The following is a 22,423-nucleotide window of genomic DNA, read 5'->3' on the forward strand; positions in this document are numbered from 1 at the left end:
TTGAAAAAAAAATATATATATTTTAAATAGTTATCCAAAAATATTAAATCATTTGAAAAGCTAATGCAAAAATATAACAATCGAGGATTATTCACTAAACTGAATGGAAAAACTGAGGCTACATAGCTAATCTTGAAACTCTCCAGATCTGCCGTATTCACAACTTGCCAATTTTTGCTTAAATTTTGTCATTCAGATTTAATATGTGAAAAATTGGGAGTTTAGTGCAAAACCCTGTAAGGATGTGTTAGAATTATTTAAAATCTGGAAGTTATGCAAAATTGGTGGGTTGTAAACAAAGTGCTTAAACTATATATTTTGTGAACATTTTGTTTATATCTCTATAGAAAATAATAGAGAGGGTCACACACACCAACAATAAATTTACATAGTAGCACAAAAAACCTACTAGTATAATAGAACTTTGGTTAGAGTGATGTACAGAGTGGAATATTTTCATTTTCCTATCAGTAATGTACACACCCACAACTAATTAACTACACTTAAAGGGAAGCGAGAACAAGTGCACCGAATGCCCTTAGGATTTGGTGCAAGGTGTCAGATAGATCCTAAAAATGAATTAACAATCAAAAAGTTGTGGACAACCTCTATAGCGATAATAGGGCAGCACTAACTGGTAATGTATTAAAAAAAGAGACTAATTAGCACTGTGTATTAAGTCAAACGTTCCTCTGTTGCGCTTTTTGATCCAATAAATCTGCTTTAATTTGAACCCTGTAAATGCCTGAAGCCAGTGGCGTACACACAATCCATGGGGCCCAGGTGCAAACTGATCCTTCCTTCTGCGCGGGCACTGTGCGATTGCTGGGAGGAGTGACCGGGGCAGTCGCTTCCTCCCAGCGTGTGATGTCATCATAGGGGGCCCGTTCACGCTGTTAAAGCGCCGCAGCGCTGACCAGCCCCCAGAAAAGCCATACCCATCGGGTGGCCCTAGCAGCATGGGCCACCCGATGGACCCCTTGAATGGCAAAACATGACAGCGGGCACCCGGTCGATCGGGTCTGCAGGGCGGCCAGGCCCCCTGGAGTGATGGGCACGGTCGCAGCTGCGACCTCTATATGTACACCACTGCCTGAAGCCCTTTTTTTATATGAACCAACAATGGACCAGAAATCCTTCAACTCATAGACCACAACCTGCACCATAGTGACAAGACCCTGTGTACAATTATCTGTGTAAAGATTGTCCAGTTTACTGCTGAACTGCTGCCTGACCATTGATGTAGTGGCGATAGAATGAAAATAAACTGAATATGCCCTCTTTCATCGTATATCCTTTGTGCCTTAGCAAACTGCAATATCGCAAGTTCTGATTCTCTCTGTGATACCGGGAGAGGTGCAGAATTTATACACATTCAGGACACCCAACTGTCCCTCTTACGACAGGACAGTCCCGATACCGGGGTCCTTTTCCTCACCCAAAGGCACCAGGAATCTGTCCCCAGGCAGCACAGTGCAGGTGCATTAGATTTACAATGGACACTCAACGCCAGGCTGACATGCTCTTTCAGTGGGCAAGCACACCCTCTTACTGAGTGGACCTGCCCATATCAGTGTCGCCATTGACTTAAGTTGCGTCATTGGCAACACCCCCTTGAAGGTCCATCCATACTGATTCCATAACTCCCAATATTGGATGGTGTGCTCTTCGTGGTCTACATAGAGCCACGTAGTTTGTTTACATATTTTTCCCTTGATTTGAAAATGGTATAAGCACTTAGTAGGATTTAGCATAGATATTACTAGGACAAAACACCACAATTAAATTGCTAGGAATAAATCAGAATTGCCTGTTTAAGCACAGAACTCTACTCAAAGAAGTAAGCACTTGTAATTGTATTAGTTATTTTATATTAACCAATCAAATCTGTCATACATTTTTTTGTGAACGTAATTATATTAAAGCTTTTCTTTGAAAAGGTTTAATATGAAAGATAAATGTAAGAAGATGAAGAAGAAAGATGCTGACACACACCTGCAGATCAGAAGACATGGCAGAACTTGATACTCACAGATTAGTATTAAGGGTGAGAGATTAGGATGGATACGTGGAATGCAATGTAATAGTATCAGCTTCAGAATATTATCCTATGGGACAGAGCAGGTTGACATTTTCTGATAGTTCTAGGATTAAGAGTGAGAACATAAAAGTTCGTAAAAACAGTTTGCAGTGTGTAGAAAACAAATAATACATACAGAATGCATCACCGAGGGAGCCAGGCTGAGTTGAATAGTGAGCTCCTAAATAACAGCTGTGGAGGATGTTATTTGCTGGAATCTGTTATCCCAGGAGGAATAATCAAGCAAAGGAAATCACGTTTTTGCTTCCCCTACCATTAAAGGTCATTGGTTTCTACAACTTTTCTATTTTTCCAGTTGTATGTAGTATGGGCTGTTATTCTAATGATGTTTTTCATTTAAAGCTGAATAGCTGGAATTGAAAATAGCTGATCTGGACCAGCTTGGTTATAGTCTTGGTTTGACTATTTTAGTCAGAATTTTACAATATGGATTAAATAACACTAAAGTTTAGAGTTTACTGAATAAAGACCTAGTGTAGATTCAAACTCATTGTGCAGAAACACATCTTATCCAACTTAAGAACATGCAGGCATTTGAGAGTTTGTGTGTATTTAGAATCCTGATGACTTGCAAAAGTGCCAAGCCAGTGGCTGAAATACTGTAAAGAGGGCCCTAATGCAAGAAATACGTTTGCCCCCCTCACTCTCTCCCCAGCAGAAACTGTATTTGGGAGCAGTGTTTGTGTGTTTGATTGTAAGGATGTTTTTGTATGGAGTATGTGTGTGTGTAAATGTAGGTGTGTGTTTGAATGTACTGTTGCCATTTGAATGCATTGGCGTGTTTGTATGTAGCGTGCAAATTCAGGTGTGCATTTGTGTGTAGTCCTGAAGTTTGAATGCAAGTGTGTATTTTTGTGTAGTGTTGACAATTGAATGAATGGTTGTTTTTATATGTAGTGTTGGCATTTGAATGCAGGTGTTCATTTGTGTGTAGTGTTAGTGCTTGAATGCATGGGTGTGTTTGTTTGTAGTGTTGACATAAGGTAGGATCATAGCAAATCAGGGTAGATATTTGTTAACCCCTAACAATGGAGGCAATTGTCAAATTCTGAACCAAAACAAAACATAAAATATGACATAAGGTGCTTTCTTTTAATAGCCTATGTGTATACTTAAAGCACCATTAAGTGTGAATAAAATGTAAAAAAATCGCATTGTTTTCAGATTTTTGCTTTTATGTATATATATATATGGCAATTTTTGGTAGTTGATGCTAACCCAATACCACCCCCATACCATCCCTACCCCTAACCATATGCCTACACTAACTCCCTAAAATGACCATAATCTTAGCCCTATACAATCCATACCTGTAGAATAACATTAACCCTAACCCAGCATTACCTTACCTTACCCTAACCCTAAAACTAAGGATTCCCTCTGCTAATATCAGTACTAAAATAAGCAGAGGGAATTCCAAACTAAAACATTAGAGACCGGTATCTCACCACCATCTAATGGCCATTTTTTAGCATGACAATGAGATCTCTCTGTAATGCAGTAGCTCTGGCATGCTGATTACACTGTGATTGGTACTGGGTTTCTGGCAAAGCTTAGCACCTATCCCAATCAGAATGTTGAGAAATGCCAACATGTTTTATTCAGTCCTGCCTTTTCGTCTAGCCCTGTTCTTTATTGAATTTCCTACATTCACTCAAATCATTGCTTTTTATCTTCCCGTATGTTTATATCTTGTTTTTTGTAAGTTCTTCCTAACTCTTTAACCTTTTAACCACAAACAAATAACACCTGCTTCATTTGTGACTTCAACAAGAATGTCTAGCTAAGTTTAGGAGTAGGCCTGGTTCATCCAAAAAATATTAAATACTATGACAGATGCGTGTTCACTTCTCATTTACCATGCAAGATGGTGATAGCCGTTGAGGATGTATCTAGTAAACTTTTCTACTCTCAAGTATGTAAATAGTAACATAAAATATAAACCCCCCATAATATAAAGCGTATTTGTATCACCACCACTTAGTAAATATCTATGCCATGTCCAACTTCTGTTCCTGCCCACTATATTTCTAAACATAGCTTTATCCAGAATGCTTGTTATCCCAAAAGGTTCGTTGACAGAGTAAAAAGACTTGGTCAGATATTCCAGTATCCTTTTATTAAGTAATTTATGATTATAGCATTATTTCCTTGAATGCACTTGATTGTATTAAACTCTTCTCCCCAGGTAAATGTTCACGTAGGAGTTTTCATGAACCTTTGCCATTTGTTTTAGTAACTGGTGCAGGAATCGAGAGAGATATCTACTTGGTTAGCAGACAGGGGCTGGTCCATACGTATATAGTTACATGTTTATAGAATAAGATGAACTTGTAATGTTTTCCCCAGCTCCTCATTTATGCAGGCTTTATATGTGTGAAACTGTATGATAGTTAGATAACGCTACATCTTGTTCTCAGCTTAAGCCTCTTAAACCAAACGCCAAACATAGAGACTCCAGGTGAAACCCAGCAAGGTGTGGTGATGGCAGGCCTGTGGATATGTCGCTCAGCTTGGTTCCTTGTAGATGGTAGGTCAGGGTCAAAGGCCAGTTAAAGTGTAGAGCGGTCATGGGTATTTCCCTACAAATTGCAGTGTCACAGATATTCACAACCAGTTACATAAAATGAGAATAAAAACAGAAAAATAGTGCTCTCTGTTTTGCTGTTGTAAAAGCAAAATAAAAGGAGGGATACCCACATAAGGAGAGCCAAAAAATACTTTTTTTCTCACTCCTGTGTAGCATAGGTGGTTTCCTCCCCACCAAGAAGGTAAAAAGTGTGGCTTCTCCAGATAGAATCTTCAGGGATGAAATCAGGAAGGTCCAGGTAAGGTAAAAAACTGGTTTTATTTAAAACAAAAATAATAAAACCAATGACATAAAAACACTAACGCGTTTCACCCAAAGGGACTTTTGCACTTTACACTTTGGGGGGTGGGGGAAACACCTTTGGGTGAAACGCGTTGGTGTTTTTATGTCATTGGTTTTATTATCTTTGTTTAAAATAAAACTCACGCCATCACTGACATTACTGACATTACTAATATATTACTTGTGACTTTAAGCCTTGTTGATTGTGCATGAGTCTTCATGAGTTTTGCTGAAATTAATTATCTCTGCTTATCATTCACTGTCTTTCACTACCATAACATTCACTGTCTTACTCATTACATCTATTGCTGTTTTGTTCTTGTTTTCCTAACAGCATTTCTTTTTGTGGCCACCAGTAAATCGCCATTCATGTCTTTTGGTATAGTATTCTGATTATATATATATATATATTTATATACATTTGTACTAATAAATGCGAGTTTATTAACATTATTTAGCTGGTTTGCATGATTTTGCATTTTCAAAATGTCATATTTGTTTAATTTATTGTTTTACTTTTATTTATTTTTATGAATAGATAAAGACGTTTAAATCGTACAATATAACCTGTAGATTCCCAATAAACTATTTAAGTTACAGTGTGTATTAAGAGTAATGCTTCGATAAATATACTCCGAATGTGTCATTTGGTTCTGGTGTAAATATAATAGTGGTATCGCCATTGATTATAAAAGATTTTGTGTCAAATCAGTGATAATACCCAGACTCTATACTACTCTAACTAAGGTCTCAATTAATGCTTATGTTATAAACCATAATATGTATTAACATTGCTCATCGCTTTTTGAATAAAAAAATAAATAAAATAAATTCTTTATGAAATGGATTTTAGGCAAAAGTAGCCCCAACTGGAAGCATAAATGACTTTTTCCGCTTCGGCTATAATGGCCTTAAGTTTGAAATTCAATTTGAATTCACACTTTAGAGAATAACCCGTAGATGATTGTTTTTCTGCCCGTTGCACATGAACTGTTTGTGCTGCTTGTTGGTAGTATTCTCGTGCTCTGGGAGAATGAAGATGGTAATAGGTGTATAAGAAAGCATGGTTAATACGGTAATCCTAGGCTCAATAGACATTTCTGCACACATCCAATGAATGGAATCAGTGAAAACTGGGTTCTCTTTGTTAATTTCAGGGATTGTTTACCGCACTCAAATATAAACCAATGGACTTCACATAGATTTCGACAGAATCTCAGATGAAATAAAACACATTGCTGTATCTCGGTTAATGTTAGCAAATACTAATGGAGTTACTTTAGTTTGGTAACAAAAAGTTAATGGTTGTTACCCAAAAATCATTCCACCTTGGGGGCTGCTTATCTTAAAAAAAAAAAATCACCAGTATTAGAAATTAAAATAAAATTAAATGCAAAATATAGTAAATGAAAAATTACCAATTAAATGTGCAAAATATCAATTACATGTGCCTGCTGGTTCCACTAGGCTCCATGGGGATGGCTCCACTTTTACTATTTGATATTACAATCTAGAAGTCTAGAAATTGACTACTTGTGTGCAATATAGATTGTCTATGGACTTGATTTTTATTTTATTGAAAATTGCGTTACCTATGCCGTATACTGACTTGTCTTGTGTTTCCTCAGTGTACCGCATGCAATAAACCTGCACGACCTCCATGTCTTTTCTCTTTGTGTTCCCTTTCAAGTAAAAAGAATGCATGTAATGCAAATAAAACTGACTAAAAAAGTACAAAAAATGCAAACATTTATATATAACTAGAACCTGTGTTATTGGTCTCCCATATGAATACTAACCAAGCCCATAACCACTTAGCTTAGACCTGACTAGATCATGCAGCTGGTTGTCATCTGCAACAGCCATTAGTGTAACCTGGGTTGTTGTTTTTAAATTGATCACCATATATTTGTTCCATACTGGTCTGCTAATATTAATTAACCAAAATCTATATTAAAAGGCAGTAATTGTATTGTTTGTGTAGGGTGTTATAATACACTATTGCGTTCCAGCTCTTGTTGAGTATATTTCCCAAGATGGCTTTCTCAATTCTAAGTATCTCATGAAAGGTAATCCACCGTGGTTTGATTCCAAAAGGTTAACCTTTAAGTTTTGCTTTGTACCAATTTTCTATATTTGTTCAGTCACCAAATGAGATATATCAAAAGCAAAATAAGTTTATTGTTTCCATAGCCTCTAATAACTAAGCTAAGACACTGTGTCCATTGTTGAATGACTACATTTTTAAAGATAGTTGGTGGACTATAGTGAAAATTGTAATCTACAAGAGCTTGGTTCCCAAAGGTTAGCCACTATGACCATGTAGAAGCATATTTAATGATTTACTATTTCTTATGTGACTATTTAAAACAAGGAATACTAATTTTATCCAAGGTATGCCGCTGATAAGACATAAAATTGTTTCTGGAAGGATTATTAAAGTTTGCACTTGGTAAATTGTCAGGGACTGGTCCTGTACATTTCAACCACCAAACAATGTTTGGTCAACAGACCAAGTCAAAACAGTAACCTATTGCCGCAAACTACTGGCTGGCATGACAGAGTGAGCACAGAGCAGCATGCTGCAATGAGCTACTGGCCAAGGTACAACAGTGAGTCAATGGGCAACGTTCCAATGTAAACCAATAGTCAAAACACCAATGTGAATCACTAGTCAACATATCACAGTGATCCTGTCCAATATACCACAATATACCACAGCCTCTGGCCAACATGTTTCAGTGAGCCACTGCCCAACATATCATATCACGGCAAGTCACTGGCTATTATATCACACTGTTCCACCAGCCAACACACCACAGTGAATCACGAAATAATATGTTACAATGAACCATTGGCCGTCATATAACATATATAATAAAGCATATCATACTTAAGTACATTACGGTAATATTATGACTTTTATATATATAATATTATGACTTTTAAATATTCTTTCTAATATTTTTTTCGAATAGTTAGAACATTTTTTATAAGACAATGTTCAATTAAATATTATCACTGTTTTCATGATAGATGTTCTTAATCGTTCTAAGTAAACACAAAAATAATCCTATACATGTGTGTTAGGCGTAAAAAAAAGATTTTTAAACAAGTGTGTTGTATCATTATGTGCTTTATCCATCAAACACTGGGTATAAACTATTGTGGATCTGATCAAGAATATCCTCTTTGATTTTCCTCATCTTGTGTGGAAAAGTACAATAAGAAAAGTACATTTTAACAAATATATCTTTTTTTTTTTTAGAATTTCACATTAAGTGATGATTTTAGTCCGAGCAGTAACAGTTCAGCGGAGTTAAGTGGCCTGGTTGCAGAACCGAAGAGAGCAGAACGTTCTCATTCCTTAGTACTGTCTTCTGATGAGGTAGGAACTCGTTTTATGCCAGCTTCTTTAATTTATGTTTCATTTGAGCCAGTGAGCCAGAGGGTGAGAACAGCTGAGGATGTCCAATATTTACTCCCCGGCCATGCTGATGTATACAAGTGCACAGGAAGACCATTGTTCCTGTGTGCCAGACATGTGGTAAAACAAAATGCAAACATTGAATAAAATTTCTTGTCTAGCACAGAATATCTTCCATGGTCCCTCAAAGTGGACCATCAAGGATGATGGCGCTTGGTGATCCTCATCTCAATGTGGGGGTTAAGCTATGTGGCAGAGACAAAAAGAGTGAACACAAACTAATTGTATTATTGTTAAGAGCTAGTCAGGAGTCATAGCTTTGTAGATACATTTTGAGAACTATGTAATGGATTTTTTTTGTTGGGGGGAGGGGGTTATTGCATTTTAAACCCTGTCAAATAGAACAACCCAACACTGTGTTCACATAGAATGCAATGGAATTTAGGAAGATTGATATATAATTTCCCTATTTTTTTATTTGCAGAAAAAAATATTCATAAAATCCCTGTATCCTGTATTGTCATAAACGCCATTTATTTTATTTTTTTATTTTGCGTGGTCCCATCTTTAGATAAAGTCTATCCTACACAATTATTTCTATACTATCAAATAGTACAAAGCCTATGCTGAGCGATTTTGCCTTTAATGGAGAATGTTAAACTGCCCAGCTTAACTAAACGAGCATCATGTTCATATTATTAAATGCCCAGGAATGTATCACATATGAAATTAACTCTGACTAACACATGTTTTAGTAAATAGACAGAGGTCCTTAATATCTGATACTAGCTTTGTCAAAAATATTTAAGTTTAAAAATGATTACTACGTGAAAATGCTCAAATTTCCAAACACCTAAATGATAACCTTAATATGTGACAGACAAACACGTGAAATATTCACTAATTTAATCTTTTAAACTTTCTTGTGTCTCTCCCATTTCTTTAACAATATTTACTCAGAGCCTGGATATGATAGATGATGAGGTGAGCACCTTACGTTTTCTCATTTGCACTGATTCATTCCATTTCTCATTGCTGTGCTGTCTGCTCGTACTTTCTTCTCTTCTTTGATAAGTGCAATGTTTGTATTTGACATTGTCACTTTGTTCTTGCATGATGTTCTTTCCTGGTTCTGAGATATTGATATAATTACAGGTTCGTCCTATTTTGTTCACCTGGTGTAGAGTAGCAATATGCAGAACAAAAGGCACACAGGACTTTTCTAATATGCAAAATCTGAGCACGAAGCTTATATCCCTGCTTGCAGTTTTACATATGACCCCTGGGGAAATCTGGGATGTTGTACATATATTTAATTCACCAAATGCTGTATGTGATCCTGCTATTCTTCATATACTATTAATGAGTGTTAAAGGTTTATACTCACAAGGTTTTTTTCACCATGAGCTTACGCCATTCAATTGACTTGCTCGACCAACTACAATTTGCCAGCTTATCCCTGCAGTCTATCCCTTACGTGCAAATATTTCCCCATCTTGGTGGCATTATTTCTTCCACCTTTAAGTTCACAGAATAATATATTGTATGTGCAAAACCATTTACTGATATATATTTCCTACCCCGTGTCCATAACTGGTGCGCTCAATAAGATATTAACCTAACCAGCCCTTGGGGGAGACATGGGCCACATGTGTAGATCAGAATACCTCCATGACCACCAAGCAGGAAGAGGCATGGACAAGATAAAGGAAAATAGACCATGTGGAAAGTGAAAGTTAAAAGATAGTGTGGATGGTGACGTGGGAGAAGAAAATGAGAGAGGAAGACTAGTGTGAGAAGGAGGATTAGCAAAGGAGAGGGAAAAGTTACTAACAGAGAGCAGGAGAAGGGGAGAAAACACTCGAGACAAAGAGGGGAAAAGCTAAAAGAGGTGGTATATAAGTGGTGTCATTCTAGGGGAATGGAGCTAAAGACCACCTCATCAGTGATAGGGCGAAAGAGAGGGACTACAACAGGACCTGGTTTGCATCAGGGGGTCAGCAAAGCAATATGAAACTCTAACTCAGGATAGACAGAATACAGCAATCAAGAACTTAAATGTAACATATTTTCAATCCCTATGCTTCCTTCTGTGCATGCCTAGGAATGTATCAGAATATCAGGAATTCTTTCACCTTAATGGCTATGAATATCTGGTAACACGTGATCATTTCAGCCCCTACTAAATATATTTTTCTTGCAGATACTTGACGAAGGACAGTCACCCAAACACAGTCCGTGGCTAAACCATACAGTTCAGGAATGGAGCCCGCAAGAAGTGGCTGATTGGCTGCGGAATCTAAACCTTGAACATTGCGCTTCCGAATTCACTGCCCAAAATATTAACGGTGAACAGCTTCTTCAGATGGACGGTACAAAACTTAAAGTAAGAGGCTGTTATTTTTTCGGACTTGTATTTATCAATGAATTCACTCCAAAATTCAAACAGAGAGATATATTTGAGCACTAATGAAAGATGATTATGATTTATACAAAGATACACACAAATACTCTGAGCACTTGGAGAAATTCAGCTTGCTGAAGGCTTTAGACGTTAATTGCTAGTCCATGCTTTTTAATTCATTCACATCATCTCCTTGTTTCATAATGAATGTATGCAGTATGTATAGGGATGTTTCTAATTGTTCACATCTTATAGATATGGATTTTATTGACTGAATGTATTAATAATAAACTAGTTAAGCTGTATTTAAGAAGTGTAGATAAAGTAGACCGTTATTTGTTTGAGAGTTCCAATTATTAAATGGACATTTTTTTCCTTAATAAACATAAACCTTGTCTTTTATCCTCTTCATAAGATCCCCGATTACATGTGGGGCACTAAAACATTTATCCTATTATTATTATTGGCATTTATATAGCGCCAACAGATTCCATAGCGCTATGAACTACAGAGTGGAAGTATCACAGTAAACACGTGACAGGCACTTGGACCACATTCTGGCATTACAATAGCGGTCGTATTGGTGCAAATGCTATTACACCCTCATGTCCCAGGGACCCTTTATATACACTGATCAGCCACCACATTAAAACCACCAAAAGGTGAAGTGAATAGCTTTGATGATTTTGTTACAATGGCACCTGACAAGGGGCGGGATATATTAGGCAGCAAGTGAACAGTCTGTTCTTAATTTTAATGTGTTGGAAGCAGTAAAAATGGGCAAGAGAAAAGATCTGAGTGACTTTGACAAAGGCCAAATAGTGATGTCTAGACGGCTAGATCAGAGTATCTCCAAAGAATGGCAAGTCTTGTGGGGAATTCCAAGCATGCAGTGGTTAGCATCTACCAAAAGTGGTGCAAGGAAGGACAGCTAGTGTCATGGTTACCCCGATCACAATCAGATTGATCATTTGTGGGATGTGCTGGAACAACAAATCCGACGCATGGAGGCTCCACCTCTTAATTTGCAGCTCTCAACTTGCAGCACTTAAAGGATCTGATGTTAATAAATTGGTTCCAGATACCACAGGATACATTGAGATGTCTTGTGGAGTCCATGCTTCGACACATCAGAGCTGTTTAGGCAGGACAAAGGGGATCTCTATTATATTAGAAAGGTGGTTTTAATGTTGTTGCTGATCAGTGTATGTGTCCCTTATTAAGTGAGAATGCCATTTTCAGGATGCATTTAATTTTCCCTATTTTCTACAGCATGCAGTGAGTTATATACATTGAGCACAAGGTTATATCATGTCTAAATGCCCACTGTAGAAAGGATTAAGGATGAGGTATGTGTTGCTGTAGTAGAAATAATTTGCTTTTCCACTATCACCAGGAATTCTAGACCTGATCACTCATTAAGCAAGCACAGAGAGGTAGCAAAGTCAGCACGGGAGAATGTGTATGTATGGTACTCACCCACTACCTTGTTACACCAAAGAACTAATTTTAGGTCCTGCGTGGCTATACTAATGGCAATTTATTGTGCAATTGACAATAACTCATTATATGTTTCTGTAGGCTCTTGTTGTAAATTCCCAAGACAGAATAATCATTAAAAAGAAAATAAAAGACATGAAACTGTCAATGGAGAAAGTACGAAAAGCTCAAGAAAAAATGGAAAAGCAAAAAGAAAGACTTAGAAAGAAAGAACAGGAGCAACAACTGCGCAGCGCAAGGGACAAAGCATCGACAGATGATGATAAAGGCACTAAAGAGCAGTAATCAATGTATCAAACTACTTACTTAGACATTCAGAAGACAAAATCACAATTCGCACTATGGTCTATATCTACAGGACCTGCACAGCATATACTGCTATGGATCGAATAGATTCAGAGTATAGAGAATATTATACTCAACAGAGATTATTTTCTGGAAGATATAAATTATTATGTTTGCCAAATCTCTTTAAAATAATGTTTTGATTTCTATTTAGTAGCATTCCGTGACTGAATACTGCATGCTGTTCAAGCAAGTCCTATTCTATTATGTATTAGACAATGCTTACATGGTCATTGGTCATTGACCTTTAAGGCGATAAATTAACTTCACCCTCTGGCAATTAGTTCAACCCTCTGGCAGTAAAAATATTTTTTTGCTGGTAAAAAAAACAGAAGAGAGCTCACATCTACTTGAGCATCGGCGTAAATTAAAATATGTTCATTTACTAAACAGTTAGTTATGATGAGGGCGAAAACAAATAATGAAGTTAAGGCTCAAATAGGTAAGCTAAGAGAGTGATTGGTGAGTATTGCACTTTTTAAAATGTTTACACCACCTTTTAAATCCTGCCCTATGTCTCAGGGAGAAGAAATATCTGACATCCCATAGCATTCTACAATATAATGAGGATTATGGCAATTATAGTTACATTCAGGGTTATTCACCGAATTCAAAGTGAATTTCACATTTAAGGTCAAAATAGCTGAACTGGAAAAATTATTTAATTCAGTTATGCTTTCAGTTCCTTTACTCTGGCCTTATTGGAACAGTTTAGGCACCATAACAACTTTTTTAAAATTAAGTTGTTATGGTGCCAAGATGTCCAGTTTTTGAACTGTTCAACCCCAAAGTCTGTGTAACAGCACAGAATCTCCCTCCCTCTTTGCCCTTCTGATTTCAGAAAATCTCTAAACCGAAAGGCTCTTGCAGAATCAGGCAGCGGAGCCGCTGATTGGCTGAGAGCAGTCAACTGGTTTGAAAATAAATGTACCTTTTTCATGCCAGTTTTATGAATGGGGTTTCATTGATTGGCTAAGAGCGTCAGGTGACCACTGTCAGCCAATCAGTTGTGCTACGGCCCAATTATGTAAGAATTCTGATGGTGCCCAGAGTGTTGGTTTAAGATATGAAATTAACTTTTAATTCAGTTTGAATTCTCCCTTTAGTAAACAACTTGGATAGAGTTACAAATAATTGCAGTGCTTCTGCAGATATTTTCCCTTTAAATACTATTGATTAATCAATCTAGAACATTACACACAGTGTTGTGAGTTACATTTCTCTAACTATTTCCACAATGAGTAAGATGTATTATCAATTATTATTATTACAAACATTTCTAGTTATCTTATCTTGGCTAAGCACCCATGTCATTCTGTACTTCCTCTTTATTTTTTGTTAATCGTTATTTTATTGAGGTTTAGGTAAAACAAAATATATAGACATTTGAGCAATGCAAGTTGCAGCATAATAGAGTAATATCGCATAAGATGATAAAACCTCATGTTTGTTATAATGGTAACAAGAAAAAAATCAATACTCTTATCTACCAAGCCTCCTCAGTCATTAGTTGCTTTCATGCGTATTGTGACTTGTTTTACTTGTCTGATATGTGGTGCAGGCAGGGCCGGTGCAAAAACTCTGAATTACACTAAAGAGACATTTAGGGAAAGAGGTGCACTGAGTAGATATTAAAGGGAAACTATAGTACCAGGAAAACAAACTTGTTATCCTGGCACTATACCTTCCCCCTCCGTCAAGCGCATCCCCCCTCGTGGTGCAACAGGGGTTAAAACACCTTCTGTCACTTACCTGGGTCCAGCACCAATTACATATTTGACAGGGACTTGTCACTCTGGTTTAACGTTGATTAAACATAATGCCAACAGTCTTAATGCATTTGTTAAAAGGAACATTCCTTACAGTGTAACCACTAGAGTTCCCAGGGACCGCTCCCTGTCTCTAATACCATCTAGCGAGGGCCGTGAGTTTCTCTGGCAGGGCTTAACTCAAGGAGAGCTAATGGAAGTTCCAACTGCCGGAACTCCTGGCTTTTTGTAAATGGCAGTGAAGACAGGGTGCGCCTCTTCAAAACCAATTTGACTCCTTGCAATGAGGGGTTGCAAGGGCGCTTGTTGCACCATAACCACAACAGGGAGTCATAGTGGTTATGGTACTTGGAATGCTCCGTTAAAGTCCATGCATACATATATACACACTGCATACTTAAAATGTTTGTTCCAGTTGTGCAGTGTGTAGAGAGTGTGACGTTGGGGTTAATATGTTCTCATAGTATGTTTTAATGACATGATCTTGGGGTAGGTGAGATTGACAAAGAGCTTTTTACTGCCAGAGGGTTTATAAGTGATTGCATAAATGGCATTTACAACCCACTTATATCATAACTTTTTACAAATGATATTTCAAAATCTGCCATTTCTGGGTTACAGTTAATGTGGCTTACCATTATTTATAGAATTGTGTATAATTTAGGCATCTAATTGAAGGATCTTGCTTGAATTATTTCTTATTTCAAAGAAGATCACAGATCCTATGACAATAGTCTCTGGAAGTTTATTTAGGAGCTCTGGGTCCCTTGGTATATGGGATTTATAGTCCTGTTCTATTTGCTGTGAATTAAAAAAAGAAGAAAAAAAGCCATTAAGAACACTTGTGTATTTGACATATGTGAATAATGTTTTAAATTGCAGATTGTCTTTACACTGAATTAATATGGATGAAGAGACATCAGTAGCATCCGACAAACTAGTGTTAACGGTATAATATTACTGTGGTTTTACACAATATGTGTTTTTCTTTAAGGCTGTTTATTATTATTTTTCCAGTTCAAAATACATTGTGATGTGACGTTGTACATTAGCAACTTGCCATGCTAAAAAAAAACTTTGTCGGCTCAGTGCAGATAGTATTTTAGTCTACAAATAGGCTATGATTCTAAACTATTTTAGAACTGTTTGACTTTTTACCTGGGATCCAAGTGGAAACGCTCCCCCCTTCTCTCTTTCCTGTCTGACAGACAGGCTAATGCTAGGAGCTTCCATTAGCTCTCCTTAGCTAACCTCAGCTGATTGCTCTAAGCCAATGAAGTATGTCTTGCATTACCAGGCAGAGCCGATCTTGAGTCGGTGCAGACTGCCAAGGTGCTCCACAGATAGGCGGGGTGTGCAGTGCAAGGGCCTTCCCCCTCAGGAAGGTCCCAACTCTCTCATTAGGCCCAACACCACTGCCGCCAGGCACCGACCATGAGGGGACAGGACCTACCTGAAGGGACCGAGTCTAGCACAGCACACCCCAACTATCTATAGAGCACCTGGGCACCCAGGAACGGCTCCAGAGAACCCAGGAACGGCTCTGCTGCTGGACTTCGCTCAGGCAGAGAACTTCCTGCCCCAAAAGTGGCAGGGAACAACACTTTGTGAACCCTATGTAAGAAGTCAACTGTTTAAAAACAGTTTGACGTGGGAGGAGGACAGGTCATTCCTGGCACCGTAACCACTAAAACACAATGTAGTGGCTATGGTGCTGGGCGTGCTCCTATAACATGCGTCATATAATGGGTTTTCGGATTTGTAATTCACAGTCAACCTATTTGATAGCAAGTCAGTTTGGTACAGACTATACAGATCAAAAAGAGAGCACTCCATGATACACACTACTCAGTTTATACTGTCAATCATGGCTGTCAAAGTGATAGGAGTTGTGGTGTAACTGCTGTAGAGGCTCAGGCCCATCTCTGCTGTAAATAAAAAGCTGCTGTGTGTCTCACCAGTAGACATGCTTTAATATACAGTATTGAATTAAATATCATTGTATTCTTTGCTGATCGTGTAAATGAAACGATGAAACAAGCATCTAAATGCTACTTGACTTTTGGGTTGTACTACTGTCTACAAAGGATGGTACATGATATTTTATATATAAACAAACTATTTTACCATGAACGCTTCTCTACCCATCAGACACCTGGTGTCCAGAATAACTAACAGACAGTTTTCTGGAGTTAATGGATCTGCTTCTGACTTGTGTTGCCATCTTCGGATGCATACTTGATCGTACACTGGATTGTACTTTGGTATTTTATTGCAGGGTTTCATTCAGAAAAATGCTGTTTTATTTCATTTTTAATTTTGAGACTGTACCTTTTATTGACAGGAGTAAGATGCAACATTACAAACATTTCTTTTTATTTTTTACGTGCATTAAATGCAATGTGCATATATATTCGTTGGGTTATTGCAGTTGTAAACTTTTATTTTGTGATCAGTTATGTTTATTTAAAATTGTATGTATGTGATATTGGTAAATGTACTGTACATGCTCATTTCTGACAATAGCCATTCAAGTAGTATGAATATTTGTAGAATTTTCATTTCTTTTATTTTATCTGATATTTTTAGAATTTCTTGCAGTCCGCCTGTTGAAAAGTCTATGTTGGAGAGGTTAGAACTGCTAAATGGGTCATTATATCCATTATATCAGTCATCTGTAAAAGTATTAATTTAACATACAATTGTTGCTTTGTATTTTGCATTGACGTTTGTTTATTTTTGGAGCTACTTACAAAAATGTGTTACATGTTTAAAAAAAAAAAAAAAAACGAAAAAAAAACAAGAACTATTTTATTTTGTTAAAAGGTGATTTAAGCACCATCTGCAAGTCAAAATCCAAATTGATGTGATGGTCATGTAATTAAAAAAGGGGGGAACATTTAGCGAGAGCTATTTATATTCTATTACTATACTTTTTGGGGCATTTATTAGGTATTTTGTTATCTAAAAAAGAGGTTGGAAAACTAATATGAAATATCTCTGGAAGAGTTAGCAATGATAATGTAGAGCAATGTAAACCTGTATCTTTGCACTAGCTTCGCAAAAGCATCTGTATCCCATCCCAGCACGTTATCTTATGTATTTTCATGAAATAATCTACGTTCAGTCCTACCGTACCGGCCCGGAGACTTTACATGTCATTTTACATAGTGTGCACAAATAAAACAAAATAAGGAATCAGGTATTTTAATTATTTATTTTGTTTGCCTTTAAGGTGAACTGATGATCCAGAAGTTAGTGGTGTGTTCTTAAAAATAAAATGTATTTATAACTATGAAAAACTAAATACAAATGGATAACATACCCAATGTATTAATGAAACACTCCGTCAGATTTTACCTTGTGGTAAATGTGACCCAATAAACACCCCCCACTACCCCATATCCCTGAGTATGTGTAGTGCTTTTTACACCCCAAAAGTTAGCAAAATAATGGGTTGGGCTATTATCTGCTGTTGTTTCTGAAAATTCATACAGATATACTGAATTATATGCAGATACACATGAGCAGGAAACATTTTGTACTAAATTATCCAGGGAGTGATTGACCTTATGGTGCATTTAAGTAATGATGATGCTTCTATAATACTTCTGATTTCAGCTAATTGTGTGAGTCTTGGCGGGTTAAACATGTGATGCAATATTTCAAGAATGATAAAAAAAATTTTTTTTTTTAAAACAGGAAACTTGAATATAGTAGTATCACACCTGCCAATATTGCCTGCACATCTTTCAGGAGAACTCTGCAGGGGCGGGCCTAGCAGAACTCTGCAGGGACGGGCCTAGCAGAACTCTGCAGGGACGGGAAAAGGATTTGTCCACCACTTAGAAGGGTATCCAGTCTTAATAACAGCCTTCCTCCTAAATGCAAATCATGCACTGAGTGCTACTGAAGGTCTCTATGCATGGTCCTAGTGCCATGCATACTCCTGTAGTTTGAAATCTGTAAGTGGATTTCAAAATGTATGTCTGGTCACTGAAACCTATTTTTACTGGGACAGTAATGTGGGACTGCATCAGCAAATTCAGGACTGTTGGCACTGTGATACCGGAGAAACTGACGGAAGCCAAGCACAGAGAGATGGACACAGGTTTCTTCAGGAAGGAAGAGATTCTTTATTGGATCACCGATCGGGACTCAGAGGGACTAATGTCACCAAAATACAGCAAGTTCTGAGCCCCGGACAATAGTGCAGGCTCCTTATATAGGCACATAACTCCTCCCATATTAAGCTCCACCCGCACATTCTCTTGACCAGTCAATACAAATAAGAATTAACTTCCTGCTTGACCGCATGGCCTGTCCAGCACAATGGAGGAGGGGAATACTACATCCTGTATTCTTGCACATGCTCCGTACACTACTGATCGTATCTTGCCTCGTGCAACCAACTGATCGATACGTCAGCATATGCACGTACACATGCCACGTGGTAATCTCGGCCTACTAAATTTATTTTTACCGACATTCCAACACATTCCCCCCTTTGATGCCTCTTGATATTTCACAATTACTTGAGGCATCACTTAACCTTGGTTTGCATACACCGCAAGTTACCTTGAACCAGACCAGACTTATCTTATGATGTGAATCTTCAACACTCATCTTCCTGCATTGGTTCTCCCTGATCTAGAGCCTTATATTTATAAATTGCCATTATCTGTGCAGCAGCCTTCCTCTCTGCTATATTTTCTATCAGGCTTTGCACAGACCTAACTACTAAGGGCACGGCAGGAGTAGACACAACATTAAAATTAGTAGGACTCCACCTACCACTGCCTTAAGCCCTCCAAACCACTCATACCAGCTACCAAACCAACTACTTGGATTGTACCCTTTCCATACCTGAGTAGGCACATGCGCTAGTTTAACCATATGGCTAGTAAGCTCCGCTATTGCTTGCCCTTCGTCATCTATTTGAAGACAGCAATTGCTCAGGTTAAACTTCCCACATACACCTCCCTCTACTGCCAAAAGGTAATCCAAGGCTAATCTATTTTGGTATACTGCTGTCCTCATCCTGGTATTATGCTTCGCTAGAAGATTGAGCGCTTGTGATGTCTCGTTAGTAATGATCTCAACCACCGCCTGTAATCTTATAATACGGTTGAGCATATAAATTGGGGTTCTATAACCAAAGGTACCATCCTCTGCCCACGTGGCTGGCCCATAATAATCTATAATACGCTGGGGAGGCCATTCATTATCTTCCCAGGCGCCTATCTCTATGGGTCCCCTTTTCTTCCTATGATTCACATCATACACTTTAACACCTAAAGTCTCACCTGTTTCAATAGGTAACAAGAAGAAGGATGGTTTGAGCATACCCAACACACATGCCCCTTCCCAGTCCTGTGGCAACTCCGAATAGGCTTTCTTACCACAGATCCAGTACAAATTTGCTGGGGCTCTCCAGTTAGATGTGATGGATAGGTCAAACCACACATCCTTTAAATTGGCGTATCTAGCAAACGGGTTAGATGGTTCTGAGACATTTGAAGCCGACCACCAAGTTGTATTCTTCGTATCATCATCATAAGCCTTTTGCCCTAGACAAGTTAATTCTCCTACAGAAGTATTATACATCATTCCTTTCCTCGCTATGCAAACATAACCTATGATGGAGGTCTTTAATCTCCACTCAGATTTACCTCTAACACTCATATGATAATCGGCTTGTGTAGATATTAATTGGTCAACTGCCTCAGAACCGGACATTACCTCCTTTGCTTCCCAAGGCCATTGGTCTCCCATGTTAGTACCTCCACACACATAGCAGTTGGTAACATTAAGACTACCGGCAATACTTTCGGCTAAATCAATAAACAGGTTTTTAGCATTATGGGGGATCTTATAATCTATGCTCATCTCTTCATAAAAGGAATGGTATACTTGATGAGTCTGGGAGGATACCGTATGAGTCTCTATCCCTATAAACAATACTGTCCCAGGGTCTAAACCCGTCCCATATATTTGAAACCCAAATAAATTACCATATTTATCTAAGAACTTGTCGGGGTTATTTATAAGTATATGGACTGGATTGCATTCCATAGACTTACAATATGGGCTGGTAGGCAACTTAGTCACAATCATGTCCTTGTCTACTGTCTGTCCCCAAGTTGCCCACCCCACACAAGACCAATATGGGCAAAAGTTATAATCTCTATTTGGGCATCTAGGACTCACATATTTATTTTTACTACTGGGACAAATATATTTATCGTTAGACCCATACATCCTCTCCCATCTAAGATCCCCACATACATTCCATGGCTTTCTACCACTTGATATCGCCTTACACGCATCAAATAGCAGAACACCCGAAGAATGTACGGATTCTAATACCGTCTTATTAATTAGGGTCCCCTGAGGATCTCCATTCCTGAGAGTCAACCAAATTGTACAAGGTTGATACTCTGGACTGAAGCACTTAGGTTCTCCTACTCCTAAATGGCACACACTATATTCTATATTTAGGTATCTACATCTTTATACATCTCCTTTACACTCGTATTGTGAATGCCAAATTAGGGTTTGGGAAATATGGTTACCTGTTCTTGTAGTCTTAATGCATACCTCACAGCTAGGAGTGTCGGTACCTCTACCTTCCTGAATATAAAAATACACATATAAAAACATTATCATAAACACATCTTTCGTCGTCATCCTCAGTCTTCGTCTGTGCGAAGGCACCTCAGCTTCCAGGATGTAAGGGCTGCAGGGAATGGAGTTCTGCTCGTCTTCACAGGGGTCCCTTCGAGACTTTTCCTGGCTTATATACTATACGTCGGTGAGCGGACAGGCTTTATTATGGCCTTCTCACTCACTTACCAAATCTCAGAAACAATAAAATTTGTAATCCACAAAGTTCCTCGTCACTCCGACTGAGTCGTGCGCTTTAACCGGATCTTGCAGGGATTCTCTGGATCTGCTGTAACTTGCCAAGAATCGACTGCTGCTGGTTTAACCCTGGAGTGATGTATCCACGGAGTCACCTCGGCTACTTTTATCGCTGTAGGGGTAGACAAAAGAACAACATAAGGACCTCTCCACTTGGGCCCTAACGGTACATTATTCCACTCTTTAATCCACACTTGGTCTCCTGGGTGGTAACTATGAACTGGGGGATAAATATTCACAGGTAATCTATCTTGTACCCATTTCTGTACCTCCTCCATAGTCTTACCCAACTCTACAACCTGCTGCCGGGTAATTCCTTCTCCCAACTGACTCAAATCCCCCCTTAAGTTACCAAGTACGGGAGGTGGTCGCCCATACATGATTTCAAAAGGAGAGAGGCCCATCCTTCTGGTAGGTGTACTGCGGATTCGCAATAGAGCTATGGGCAAGAGAACGTTCCACTTAAGTTGGGTTTCCTGACACATTTTAGCCAACTGATTCTTAATAGTTCTATTCATTCTCTCTACCTTACCAGAACTCTGGGGTCTATATGCCGTATGAAGCCTCCACTTTATACCAAGCATATGAGTCAGTTGTTGTAGGCACTGATGAACAAAAGCTGGACCATTGTCCAATCCTATACAGCAGGGTAGTCCATATCGGGGTATTATTTCTCGTAGCAGGAATCTCACAACTTCTCCTGCTTTCTCTGTACGAGTAGGACATGCTTCTACCCAGCCTGAATAGGTACACACAACTACCAGCAGGTAGCGATGTCCACCCGATTTAGGCATCACTGTATAGTCAATTTGTAAATCGGACATGGGGAGTCCCCCCATAAACTGGACTCCTGGTGGCTTTACTGGTCCTTGCCTTGCATTATTTTTAGCACACGTTACACATCTTCGTACAATGGCCTGAGTCAAGTTGGACAATCTTGGTATGTAGAAATGTTTTCTGAGAGATTCTTCTGTGCTGTCTCTCCCAGAATGTGTCCCGTTGTGATAGTTTTGGACGATTTCTACCGCTAGTGATGCTGGAATGACTATTCTTCCATCTTCTAACTGATACCATTTGTTCT

General features: G+C 38.3%; 1 protein-coding gene across 6 annotated transcripts in view; it reads left to right on the top strand.

Annotated features, from left to right (window-relative positions):
• Positions 1-14,120, top strand: part of PPP1R9A (protein phosphatase 1 regulatory subunit 9A) — a 252,259-nt gene extending 238,139 nt beyond the window's left edge. For all 6 annotated transcript variants that reach the window (XM_063452273.1, XM_063452276.1, XM_063452277.1 and 3 more), the window contains 4 exons: positions 8,242-8,361; positions 9,361-9,384; positions 10,604-10,786; positions 12,386-14,120. In XM_063452273.1, the coding sequence (XP_063308343.1) occupies positions 8,242-8,361; positions 9,361-9,384; positions 10,604-10,786; positions 12,386-12,589 (531 nt within the window). In that variant the 3' untranslated portion in view covers positions 12,590-14,120. The remainder of the gene's footprint in view (positions 1-8,241; positions 8,362-9,360; positions 9,385-10,603; positions 10,787-12,385) is intronic.
• Positions 14,121-22,423: the final 8,303 nt, after the last annotated feature.

This window comes from Pelobates fuscus, chromosome 4 (assembly GCF_036172605.1).
Source record: "Pelobates fuscus isolate aPelFus1 chromosome 4, aPelFus1.pri, whole genome shotgun sequence".
NCBI classification, from domain to species: domain Eukaryota; kingdom Metazoa; phylum Chordata; class Amphibia; order Anura; family Pelobatidae; genus Pelobates; species Pelobates fuscus.